Here is a 13,271-nt window from a genome sequence, read left to right as displayed (position 1 = left end):
TTTCTCTTGCATATCTTGACATAAGAAACAAAGTATTAAATCTGGGATCATGGAACCACAGATGAAAATCTCATTTGATCCAAGATCTGACTGAGAATTCCTCTTTCTCAGTCTTGGGAACCATGGAAAACAAAGCCTAAAGACCTGCAACCTATTGGCACCTGCTCCAATCCACCAGTCCTGGAAATGGAAAGGAAAGTTTGGAGTTCAGTAATTGAATGATTCTTGTATGAAGTTGCTCCAAAAGCTTAGGAACAGGGATTTTACAGATGCTACTGAGTAGGCAGTATAATTATTGGATACTTGTCAGGATTATTTGTGATTTTAACAGAAAACTACTAGGACTGCAACTTCTTTATCCTTAAACTTCAGTTTTCGGGAAAGCCAAACCATTTTCTTCTATACTTTGAAAAAACTGAATCACTCAGAGAATTCAATGCTGGATATTTGACCTCTGCTGAATTGTTTGAGTAAATTTCAGGGAAAATCATCCAGCCATTTCCACGTGTGAAGGGGGAAATAAAAAATGGAAGCAAACAATGCTTTTGGCCTTTTCAAATACCTGAAATTTCTTCTCTAGAATATTACAGGCATTCCCCTATTGTGAGGGAGGAACCTGAGATTTGGAAGGAGAGTGACATTTCTTCTGGAGCTTGGATAGTGCCCACCTTCTGTTCTTGACCAATTTTGCCCAAGTGATAAACCCATGGAAAATACCATCTTGGAGAGCTTGGCAGAGCTTCCCCTACTCTGGCAGCCCCAGTGTGTGCATACTCTGCACTCAGACTGGCAGCCTGATGCACATGTGCTATTCCCAAAGCAGCTGAACGTGCTCCAGTGCCAGTTTCTCCGTGTGCCCGGGCTGTGTGCACGTCATACCCACCAAATGACCCCACGTGCTGCAGCCATCCCCTCCCGACTCAGTGCTGACCCGGCTGCTCCTGCCCCAGCCACTCCAGGGCTCCCAGAGAGCAGGACTTCCCCTGGGATTGCTGCTCCAGGGAACGAGCTGCACTCTTGGAGCAAGAGCAGGCAGTCTGGCTCTCCTGAGCTCTCCATGACTCTTCTGCTGGCACCCATGCAGTGGAGAGGAGGGAGATATCCAGTTCCAGTGCAGAGGGGATAAAGGAACATTATTAAGGCTAGAAAGCAAGTACTGCTTCCTATTTTAACTGACCTCTGTGTGTGGCAGGGACCTAAGTTTAGGGTATGAAGTAGTTTCAGCTAATACTCTACTGATTTCTAACACCCACCCAACCCTCTCGGGCCACACTTAACCACCTTCATCATCATCTCCCTCCTCACAACACTCTACCCAATAGTTCACATATCCTCCAAATGCTGCAACAAAACAAGATCCATTACTAAATAAATCTGATTTGGCCCCAGTCACACCCATAACTTCTGCTTGTAATGAGCATCCCGTGGATTAAAAAAAAAGTAAGTACAGTTGCTAAAGACACTTTCATTATGCACAGAACATTAGGAGGGGAAGGAAATTTGCACAATCAATTCTGGCATTTCCTAGTATTTAAGTGTTTAATTCTGACTCTTCAACTTTAATATGTTCTTTTAGATCTCAAACCCAACATTAAAATATGTCTGCTATGAATTTGCAAATGTATCCATTTCACAGACAATCTGTGTTTTACAGCAAGGAACCAAATGCTAATTTTTAACTACAGAGGATAAAGGGAGAAGATTTCTTTTTCCCAGTGTGCTCCTCAGCAAAATTTCACTTTGAGATGCATCTACAGCACAGTTTATTTTACTATTCAGCTGAAGCATCATGAGTAGTTTCTTTTTCCTATGCTAACAGTTCCGTTTGATGCTGGTGTTGAGGAAGTGAGTGCCACAGGCAACAGACTCTCTCTCTAAACAAAACATTAAAAGATAAAAACTACATGCCACAAAACCCATGGAAGATATTACTTAAGATAACAGGAGATCGAAAATAAAATTCTGTAATACAGCCAGTACACTCTCACTCTCCTGCACTCCACCACATCAACACAACTTTTAGCTCATTGAACAGTAGAGATTGAAAAGTTTTGCACCTGTATCCAGTCCAATTTAAAGTAAGAAACAAATTTAACCAGTTAAATTTGGAAACAGATTTTATTCAGTACTGACATGAAATAATTTCACTTTTAATCACTGTCAAAGTGTTTAAACTTCGTTACCTATGTGTAACTTAGAAGTAAAAATTTCCAATACCAATTCTGACCTAGAAGAGGACTCTAGGTTTTTTAAAAGTATTATTTTCTTTCCAAATGTTTCCAGCATATATGTAGAAATCTTTTTCAAATTACTATGAAAGCATAATCTCCAGAACTTCTTCCACACCTACAAGGACTGCAAAAGCTTTACTACAGCAGAAAAACCGAGACACTGCATTTATAAATTCAGGAACGCTGAACAAGGAACTCCTAGCACAGCAAATACGTGTGTGTTTGCTATCTCATGTTTCATAGGAGGGAAATTACCAGAAGATCAGATTTTTTTCATCTTTAGAAAGATTCAAATTGAAATAAATATTGTATCAAAGGCCTACTGTGTATTTATCCAGATATCACCACTTAAATCACATTAAGGCTTCGTGTAAGTACCCCAGTGAATTGTGATAGAGTGAAACAACAGCATCAAGTTATTTGACTTTAGAATCACATATACATTGAAAATAAACATAAAACATCCCTTTACCTATACTTTTGTTTTTAGATAATGCTGGAGGAGAGTTTGCGTCCTCAGATTCTTCTGATGAGTGAGCCAAGAAGTCATGGAGTTTCTGTACCAAAGTATTCAACTTGCTTTCACTGTTAAAATACAAATAATATTTAGAGTTACTTACAGATCTCACTCCAATTTATCAAGCTTGAAAGAAATTATGTTTAATCTCAATTAATGCATCTACAAGAGATTTAAACATCTGTTTCTGCACAAGTATATCAGAGCAAATAAAAAACATATAATTTTGCTAAATACTGAGTGAAAGAGTAGGTGCAGCTTTACTGGCAAAAAAGCACTACGGATTTTGTTAATAATAAAAAGACTATTTTAAGTAATTTTCACTGTTTACAGTTATTGACACAATTCAAGAAAGTCTGAATGGTAACGCTGCTATGACATGAAGACAGCAAAAAATTAGTATCCTACTTGTCAGAAGCCAGACAGGTAAGAATAATAAAGTCTTTATTTTACTACCAAAAATGTCACCTTTGGGATATAAACCACGAGAACTAACAGGAGAGTTTCACCTGCAAACTTAGAAACAAACAGGTCCACTGAATATGAAAGTTTGCTGATGCCAAACTTTTATTAAATCTACCATCTACATGTTGTGTTGTGTTAATTTCATCAAGAAACAGCCATGCAGGACCAGATCATTCCTTTGTATGAGTACTGATAATTAACTCATAAAAAATAATCCCCTGGCAACTTTCACTGTACACTTTTAGACCCCAGGAACTGTCAGTCTTGTGCACATTTACTGATTACAGTAAAAAGCAACACCTCGATCCCAGGCTTTGCTTGAAAAGCTGTTCCATTTCATAACCTCCATGTTACCCCCTGGCATTTTACAGGGTTTATTTCTCCCAAAACTCCTACAATTTCCCAGGACAAGGTTTTTCCAGCTGCCCTGACTGAGGCCAAGGGCGCTCAGCCCCTGTTCAGAAGCTGCTGCTGAGCTGTTTGCTCCCTCCCCTCCTATCAGCCCCTCTGGAATCTGCCAGCTGATCTGTCCTGACTCATCATGCCTTATCTGCTGCTCCAGACACTCTCCCACTGCTGACCTACCCTACCCCCAGCAGAAGTGAGCCCAGCTGAAGGATCAAGGATTCCACCCTTCCCACTGTTTTGTTTTCCCATTAATTTCAAAAGAGACTTCTAATAGCAAGAAGAAATTACATTTTCTGTGCCTGTTTTATTGGTCATAGGAATTTTTGAATAATCATCCAGAGCACTCACCTTTACCATCTCTACCATTTCTCTGAACACATCCATTTGTTAACTTCTGACTTTCAATTTAACTGTTATGGCTAAAAAAAATCCCATTTTATCAGAAGGATGTGAAGGTGAGTGCCCTCTTGAGCAGTGAGTGGAAGGGCATCCTCATATCAATGCCAGTGACTATTCCAACCAGTGAAAATTACCACATAAAACAGTGTAAACCATCCATTAAAAAAAAAAAATCATCTGCAGTTTCTTTAAATCTCCTGAGGTACTCAAAATAAAACAAAATAGCACTTTGCAATGAAAAGATTTTCTGCATGAGTGAAGGGCACTTTTCTTTTGAGACTACATATGTACCATCAATCACTCGAGCAAGTCTGAAAGAGCGGAACAAAGCTCTTTAACTCTCAAGAGTACCTTAAAATTTTTCTCTCAATCTGTCCAAAACTCTTTCCCTCTAATTACTGGACTCATGCTGCTACACAACTGCCAGTTCCCTAATCTTGGGCTTCCCTTTTTCTCATGGATGGAAGGCATACTCGGAAAACATTACAGAAGATGGTAACAGTACACTGCAGTCTTAACAGCTTGCAAGTTCTCCTTTAAAAAGGAGATTTAATGACAATTTACTTGCATTAAGTGAAAAAAAAAATTAGAGTTGTTCAGAATTATTTGATAGTAAAAGCATATAAAGAGATTTTATATCCATTCCAGATGGTCTGAAGAAATAAAGCACATTTAGAAGGCCACAAGAAAGTACATTTTTGGTAGTAAAAACAACAAAAAAAACCCCACACATGGGGAATTCTGCTCATTTAGTTTATAAATAACTTGTTTTGGTAACAGCATTTTAGAAAGAAAATAGGAGCTATAGATGAGTTCAGTATTATTGTTGTCAATGCAAAACAAATTCAGAACAGTATGCATGTGTCTTTGTGACTAATACTTGGAACATTATCCACTATCATATATTAACTCTTATCCTAACTAACCTAAAATTATCATTTTCAGAGCAAAATGTGCTTGCTGACAACCAATCAAAAAGATGATATACAAACTAATACTAAAAAGTCTTCTCAACTTGGTTTTTCTCTTGATTATTCATATTTTGTGCCATAAGCCTTTGTTACAGAATACCAGGTCAAATCTAAGTAAAGGTGTTACACTTACTATACTTCACTAGAGAGAAATGTTAATTTAGGGCAACGCTTTACCTGGTTTTGTACAAAATACAAAAATACATGATTTTGTGTCATGCATTTATACTTGAGAATAATAATCCATCGTTTTTGTTTAAAGCTTCTACTGCAAAATGTTTGTTCTTTGCAGTACAGATCCAGTCATTATTAAACTGATCACAACCTATAAACGCGTGTTTTTCAAAAAAAATCGGAGCCTAAAAATGTAGAACCATCCCTGAAGCACTACTGAGGCAAGTAGGCTCCTCTACACTGACAGTCCCCACAGTATTTATGAGTGTTTTCAGACTGTAGTTTTCTAAGCAAATGGCTTCCCCATCACTGTAGAGTTATTTCAACACTGTTCAGCCTAATTAAAACAGGACTGAAAGGGAAGGTGCCCTGCTATTATTGGTTTGGCCAGGAACCTGATTTGTGACCTTGGGAACTACCTTGGAACATGCAATTCCTTACCTACATTCAGAGCAAGTGCTGTAAAAGCAAACAATAAATGTCTGGCCCTTACAGGATAACAAAACATCCAGAGTAGGCAAATTACCTCTAAATGAGTCCACAAATAATTAGAATAAATAAAGAGCCAGACAGGCTGTGTCCTAATCTAGGCATAACACACTTCATTCCATCTGGCTCTTGAGTGCTGTCCCCTTGGATGTTCTTACCTGCACCAGGTTTGTGTGCTACAGGGGGGCTACAGGGGTGACAAACTTCTGTGCAGAGATGCCAAAAGCTTCCCCCATGTCCAACTGAGCCAACACCAGCCTGCTCCAAGAGGGACACGCTGCTGGCCAAGGCTGAGCCCATCAGCAGTGCCCATAGTGTCTCTGGGATTATATATTTGGGAAGGGAAAAAAAGCTGCTGCACAAGAGCAGCTGGGAGAGAGGAGTGAGTATGTGACTGCAACAACCCTGCAGACACCGAGGCCAGGGAAGAAGAAGGGGAGGAGGCACTCCAGGGCCACAGGAGAAATACACCTGCAGCCCATGGGGGTCCACAGTGGAGCAGAGACCGAGCTGCAGCCCATGGAGGAGCCCACACCAGCACAGGGTGATGCCCAAAGGAGGCAGTGAGCCCAGGGGAAGCCTGTGCTGGAGCAGTCTCTTCCTGAGCCCCATGGGATGGGAAAGGACCCACGCTGCAGCAGTTCGTGAGGAGCAGCAGCCCATGGGAAGGACCCACATGGGAGAAGTCCATAAAGAAGCATCTCCCACAGGAGGGAGCCCACACTAGAGCAGGGAAGGAGTGTGATGAGCTGACCACAGCCCCCAGTCCCATCCCCCTGCACAGCTCACCAGGAGGTGGCAGAGAATCAAGTGAAGTTGAACCGGGGAGAAAGGGAGGGGTGGGGAGAAGGTGTTTTAACACAGGGGATTTATTTCTCATTACCCTGCTCTGATTTGATTGGTAATAAATTAAGCTGATTTCCCCAAGCAGAGTCTGTTTTGCCTGTGATGGCAATTGCTGAGTGATGTCCCTATCCTTACCTGAATTTGAACTTTTCATTGTGCTCTCCCTCCCCTGCCCAGCTGAGGAGGGGCAGTGACACAGTGGGTACTCACCACACAACCTCACCCCCTGTGCCAGCTGATGATTGTGCTTCCCCAAAGCAAATCACATCACCTTGGACAAATAAAATTTTAAGGAACAACTAGTTTTCATTTGGATCCATCCTGCCACACATTCACATGATCATATTTCTTCTGAAGGCAGGTGAGGTGATGAGAATTCATAACCAGGGCAGTGGAAGGAGTAGCACTGACCATTTCAGCAGCAAACCCAGGACACATTGGATTATCCTATGAAACAGCACTGAAAACCTTGTTATTGCACTCAGTTTCTATTTGCTTTCTTCAGACACTTCAAAAGTGGAAGAAGGGTATGTCTCAGTTATTGTCAACATCTGGAACAAGAACCTGAAAGCTACATTTTCTTTAAACAAACACCTACCAACTATTAGTCTAAACAAGTGTCCCTTATCTGCATTTCAAGTGGCTCCCGAAAGTGATACAGGAGTCCTTTCCAGCTTTTATCTATCCCAGGGTTGACAAATATGCTTTTTTTAAGCATATGCCTTCCTTAAGTTCAATACCTGTCTAAGATTTTTCTATGTTTAAACTTCTAAAATAGTTCAAGGCACAAGTTTTTTAAATTAATGTTTACAGTTGCTTCAAGTTAAGTCTCAGCCATTTTCCACTTTTGAAACTGAAACGAAACACTGCAGAACAGTGTTTAAACAGACAAAATTAAACACTCCTTAGGAAAAATAATTGAAGAAAAATAAAACCAGCTGTACTTTTAAACTGCTGGTCTGTAGACTGTCATCCTCTGCTTCAGACTGTATCCCTGTCTGAACAGCAGAAATCCAACAACCCACAGCAAAAGTCGCAGTATTTTATTTAGGATAGTGGGAAGAGAGACTACTCCTAAGCCTTGATATAATCAGGCCAGTATTCTGTCACCTGCAAATCTTCATAAAAGTTTTTCCTGATGAGAAGGAAAAGGGTTAGAATTAGCCCAATTCTAAGATTTCAGTTACAAGGGCAGAGTCTACATTGTTGTTTCACATAAAACATGTCAATATCATGGCTGAACACACATGAATGAAATAGCTTAAAGCTGTGGGAAAGAGTGAAAGAGGACAAAACCTGCAATAGAAGTTGCTTATTTTCTTATCCCAATTTAAAAAAAATGGAGTGAACACACCTGCCATGTCCTAAGAAACCTACTTCTCTCAGAAAAAAATACAAAAGCAAAAAATAAAATCAGCCTAGCATTATATTACTTGAACAAGTAAAACATAGTTTTATAATGGTGGGGAAACACAGCACTTCATCCCAGTGGTTGTTTTTTAACTCAACAATGGTTTTCTGCAGGCAAAGCAACATGACACTGTAAATCCTAGATCCGATTCATATTTTGGACCTTACTTATACTGATACACCAATCATGCCAACAAGTGAGGTTTCACACTCAAGATTCACACAATCTGTTCGTGTTGGCATGAACCAGCTCTACTGCTCAAGGACACAAACCCTCACACCTCGCACACACCTGATGCCATCCACACTCTTCAGTCCTTTCCTTTCTCCTCCACTCCACACAAGGGACCTCTGGACATGTCTTAGTCCAACCCCCAGCACAAGAAGAGACAGGTACAGGTCACCCAGGAAAATGTCCAGCCAGGTTCCAAGTGACTCCACAGATGGAGACCCCACAATCTTTCTGGGTGACCTGCTCGTGTTTGACCATTATCACAGTAAAGCACTTTTCTTGTGTTTAGGAGGAACTGTACCACATTAAACTTACTAGATCAGATACATCAGAAAATACCTGAACACTAAAGCTCTGACTGAAAAGAGATAGAGGCATCTAGCACTTCATCGGAGATTCTGTATGTAGCACTTTGCTAACACACACTCACTTTTTTACTTTGTTTAGAACTGACTTTAAATCCACATGGGCTTAATCAAGTGATACCTGGTACAGCTGAAGACACTCAACGATGTGGATGAAGTAATTTTAGAGCTTAAATACAGCATAACAGGTTCAGACAAGTAAACAGAATTATTCTCCTCCAGACACACAAGGGGAATGAGAAGGCAACAGTCCAAAGTCACTAAGAGACCCTTTATCCTGTTCAAGGAAGATTACACAATTTCTTTCTGTTGACACGGTGTGAGTTATCACACTTCATTCACTAAGAAGTGAAAAAAACCCCAACTTTGTTTTTAACCTGTTTCTTTAATGGGATCTTAAAAAACCCAAACAAGCAACATCACCACAAACCCACAAGGCAAAAGTAAGACAAACAATCTCATTGTTAGGTTTGTTTCAATGTCACCAAGAAGTGTAACTTCAATGGTGAAATATCCTGCAAGCTGAAAAAGACTGAAGCCACCAAGTGAAAATCTAAACACAGCATTTTCACCTTTATGAGACAAAAATCATGACAAAGTGCACACCTTACTCTGGTGATTCAGGAAAAGCAGCTCAGTCTAGCACAAACCAAGCTGTATTTAAAATGCTTAAACACACTCTGTGTGAAGGGAAGGAAGGACCCACGACCAAGAGCAATCAGGGCCCTCTAACTCTTAAAAATGCCTTTTGCTTCATTTGCCTTCTGCTCCCTGGAGCTGATCACAGATTCTCAAGGAAACATCCTTCAGTACAAACTCAGCCCGAGAATCAAAGCCTGGCCCTTCAACTCTCCCACATATTCCCAATCACAGTTGCCACAGCTTTAAGGGTTGTAGCTCATCCAAAGGACAGGTTTTCGTTCTACAAGATAAAAGCCATCTCAGTCCCAAATTTATTGCCTATTTTTTAGTTTTGCTTTACATGACAGACGCGTTTGCCCAAAAAAGCTTCTAGGCTGAACCTATTAAAGCCTACAGTTGGACCTACTCAGACAGAAATTTCTACAACTATGCAACTTTCGGACTTGCAAATGAACTGCTTCAACAGCACTACAGCTGACATTGGCAGCAACCTGTGTCATCAAGTTCTTGATTTTTTCAAGGTTTCACTCCTTTTCTAACAAAAAACCCAAAAAACAACACAAATCGATCCACCACCCACCTTGAGTGGCAACTGCATTTCACCACAGACTATGATAGCTTTATGCTCCTCCTTTAGTAAATAAACCAGGACACTTCACCGCTTTTAAAGTCAACATAAAACCTTCCATTATATTTGCCACTGAATTTCTACAATTTCTTCTTTCTCCTGCTGCCACACCAAGGGAACAACCTGCCACTGACCCATCCATGAACTGATTCATGTTTCCAAATCACCTGCAGGCACGAGCTGAGCTCCAGCAATACAAAGTGTGATTTCATGATGTTCAGCACTATCCTTAGGCTTTCCCTTTATAAAAGACACTTCTGGTAATCCAGTTTAAACTGTACTTGGTCACAGGCTGCAGATATTTGTTTTTATGGTGAACACAGCACATTTTATCATCACTTTGGTATTGTCTTTTGGTGAGGTATAGGGACATAAAAAGCACTATCTTTTCCACCCTTCAAGCAGAGGGTACAAGGAGCTCATCTATAACAGAACTGAGAATTTCAAATTCCCACAATGTTAAGGTCACCCTGTTACAGAATTTGTATTACACATCCCTTTGTCACACCAAATTATTTCCTAGAAAATGAATATACCTTCGGTTAAGCCCTATAAAGACCCTGACACAGTTTCCAAAGCCCTAACAGACAATACTGTATAAAACCAGAAATAACAAACTCCCTGCACTGAGTTCTTCTCCCAGAGAATTTCATTTAAGTGCTGCAGATATTGGTTCTGAGGCATATCTGGCACTGAAGATGACACAGTTTTGCTCTTCTTCAGGAAGAATCAAAGAATCTGCCTATGCCCATTCCAGAACAGCGTGGAAGACAGAGAACTTCCACTGTCCCTTTAGGGAATACAGAAGATTGGTGTTGACTTACTTCCAATTATATCATTGTGGCATCAAGTAACACACCTCAAGCAACCCTACAATATCACTCAGAACAAAGACATTCAACTGACTCAAAAATGCACACAATTTAATAAAAACTTTAAAACCAAATGACCAATATCATAATGTGAAGTGAGAAGTCTGGATTAAAGAAACCCAAGAACAAAGCTTATTTTGCCAACTTAAAACAAAAAAACCTACATTCATTGACTACCAGATAGTTCAAGTAAGGAGGATTCAAAACTTGTTTTCTTTTCCTATTGCTGTGCTTATTTTGTATGATGTATGAACTGGTAAGAACAGGTTAGGTCAGTATGACAAAGATTCCTCCCCTTTAAAAGAAAAGGACAAAAAAAAAAAAGTTTTTGGGGCAAAAGTTATTGAGACATCTTTATAAATATTTACAGAAGCAACACTTTTTTAAAGTTTCTCAGTAAGTGATTCCAGGTTTTATCATTCTAAATTTCTCATTCGGGACATGGGAGAATCCTAGGATCTTTATGTTAAATAAAAGTATTCCTTATAATAATAGTTCAGAACTTCTCTGGGAGCAGACTAGTATTGATTGATTACTTGCCTCTGAAACACTCTATCTTCCACAAGAGCTGGGAATAGATTTGCCATCCCAATTCAGTTTTTTGCACATCTTCCCAAGATTTCTAACAGCGATCCCCCAGTCCTTTATTTCTGCACACCTCTGACATGGGCAAAACTACAGAGGCAGAGGATGAAGTGACAGAAATGCAGGCAGCTGACAGCCACCAGGACTTGTGGGAAATGGGAACAAAAGAGAGGAAGACAGGGTGTGCTTTTCTTTTTCATTTCTTTCTCTCCAACTCCAGTTTTAAGCAGAACTGGAATGGACAGAAATAAGGAAAAGCCCATGCAATGTGTTCACCACAACCCTGAAATGCTGGGACCCTGCAATGCTGTGTCCAGCTCCTGGCACAGATCTTGTGAAGTACAAACTGCTCAAGATGAGCTCTACACAGGATGGGACTTGTAACAAACATTTAACCTGAATGAGAATTGAGTTCATAAAAAGAAGGAGAGTTTGGACCACCAAAAAAATTTTATGCCTATCTACTTAAAAGCAGTTTGTGACAGGGCTGCTTACTCTGTGGGGCAGATTCCACCCAAAGACAGCACACAATCTCAGACCTGTTCTGTCCATGTTGTCTCATCTTCAAGATTACAAATTATCTGAAATAATCCAATCCTCTCTGCAGGTAGCCCAAGAAATTGCACGGGAAATGTATGAGCTTCTGCATCCTCTTCCTCCAAAGCACCAACTGAAGCAGGCCCTTGGTAGTAACAATAATTGTGGCACTAATGACAACACAAGAACATGGCAAGGATTAAGTACAAATCCTTCCTATTATAGACCAGGAACAAGTGGTTCAAGAAAAGGCAAACATGGATGACAGAGAACAAAATATGATAATCACAATAAAACAAAAAGTGAAGTGGTGCTAATGGAAGAGCATTTTTCAGAATATAAAATACTAATGGCGACAGAAAACTGGACCATAAGTATTAGTAACTCAGATCTTTTTGTTCTACAAAAATCAAACTCTACCCTTGATTTTCAAGGGCTGGAGAATAAAGAGGAGAAAGCCCCTTAATTAGCACTTCAGTCTACACAACAAAATAATCACTCCAGCAAAAGAAGTTGTTTAAACTGTCAAAGTACTTTAAGAACACAGAAAGGAGAAAGTGGGAGTGAGGAGGAGAAAGAATGAGAGATGGACAATCCCTGTCTTACAAAATAAGGAAGGAAATACACGAAGAAGAAACTGCTAAACGCTGGGAATCATGCACCAAATAATGTGTATTTGCAATGCTCATGACCTACATCAGCATGTGATCAACATCAACAACGACGATAATGATAAAAACCCTCTTTTTTGTAGATTCCTAATTGGAAATGTTAAGGCTTCAAAAACAAGCAATATACAAGAGGAGAAAAACCACTATCCCTTTAACTTTTGTCTAAAATGACACAGTAGTTATGAACTACTCAAAATAAGGCGGGAGGTGAAGATACTCAAATATGATCGCAGGAAAAACTTTACCCAAGGCTCAGCACTAAAGACAGAGTGATGAGTACTAAAGACACAGGGACGCTTCTCTAACACGGTTTGAAGATATGTGTAGCATTTGTGGGGGTCAAGGGACAACACCTCATGGTTTGTGCAGCCCCTCAGGCACGCGGCGTGTCTGTGGGTGATGGATTGCGGGGGTCAGACCCTCGGGGATTCGGACAAACCGAAAGCACACAAAGACAACTATTTATTAACAGTTTAACATGGCGCCTCTCTCAGCCCGGCTTTACGGGCGTTTGTCAGTTCCTGCCGTTCCGTGTCAGCCCCGCGGCCGGAGGCAGCGGCCCGGCGGTGGCGGCCGACACCGGTGCCCAGCACGAGGCGCGGGCGGGGCTCAGCGGAGCTTCTCCGCCGTGCTCGCACGTGGGGCGGGGGCCGCCCCCGGGGCCTTCCCGCCGCTCGGCGCGGTCCCTCCCGCCCTCCGCGCCGGGCCCGGCCCCGCCGCCCCAGCCGAGCGCGGCGCTGCCCTCCCGCCGCCATCCCGCCTCCCGCCCTCGTCCGTCCCGCCAGGGCTGCGCCGCGCCGCGGCGGGCCCGGCCCCGCCCCACCCGCGC

General features: G+C 41.3%; 1 protein-coding gene across 2 annotated transcripts in view; it reads right to left on the bottom strand.

Annotated features, from left to right (window-relative positions):
• Positions 1-13,271, bottom strand: part of ATRX (ATRX chromatin remodeler) — a 66,210-nt gene that overhangs the window by 52,701 nt on the left and 238 nt on the right. For both annotated transcript variants that reach the window (XM_039572381.1, XM_039572382.1), the window contains exon 2: positions 2,704-2,816. In XM_039572381.1, coding sequence (XP_039428315.1) covers positions 2,704-2,816 — 113 coding nt within the window. The remainder of the gene's footprint in view (positions 1-2,703; positions 2,817-13,271) is intronic.

This window comes from Corvus cornix, chromosome 4A (genome assembly GCF_000738735.6).
Source record: "Corvus cornix cornix isolate S_Up_H32 chromosome 4A, ASM73873v5, whole genome shotgun sequence".
NCBI lineage: Eukaryota > Metazoa > Chordata > Aves > Passeriformes > Corvidae > Corvus > Corvus cornix.
The sequence above is the reverse complement of the archived record's forward strand: the minus strand, read 5'-3'. Positions and strand labels throughout refer to the sequence as shown.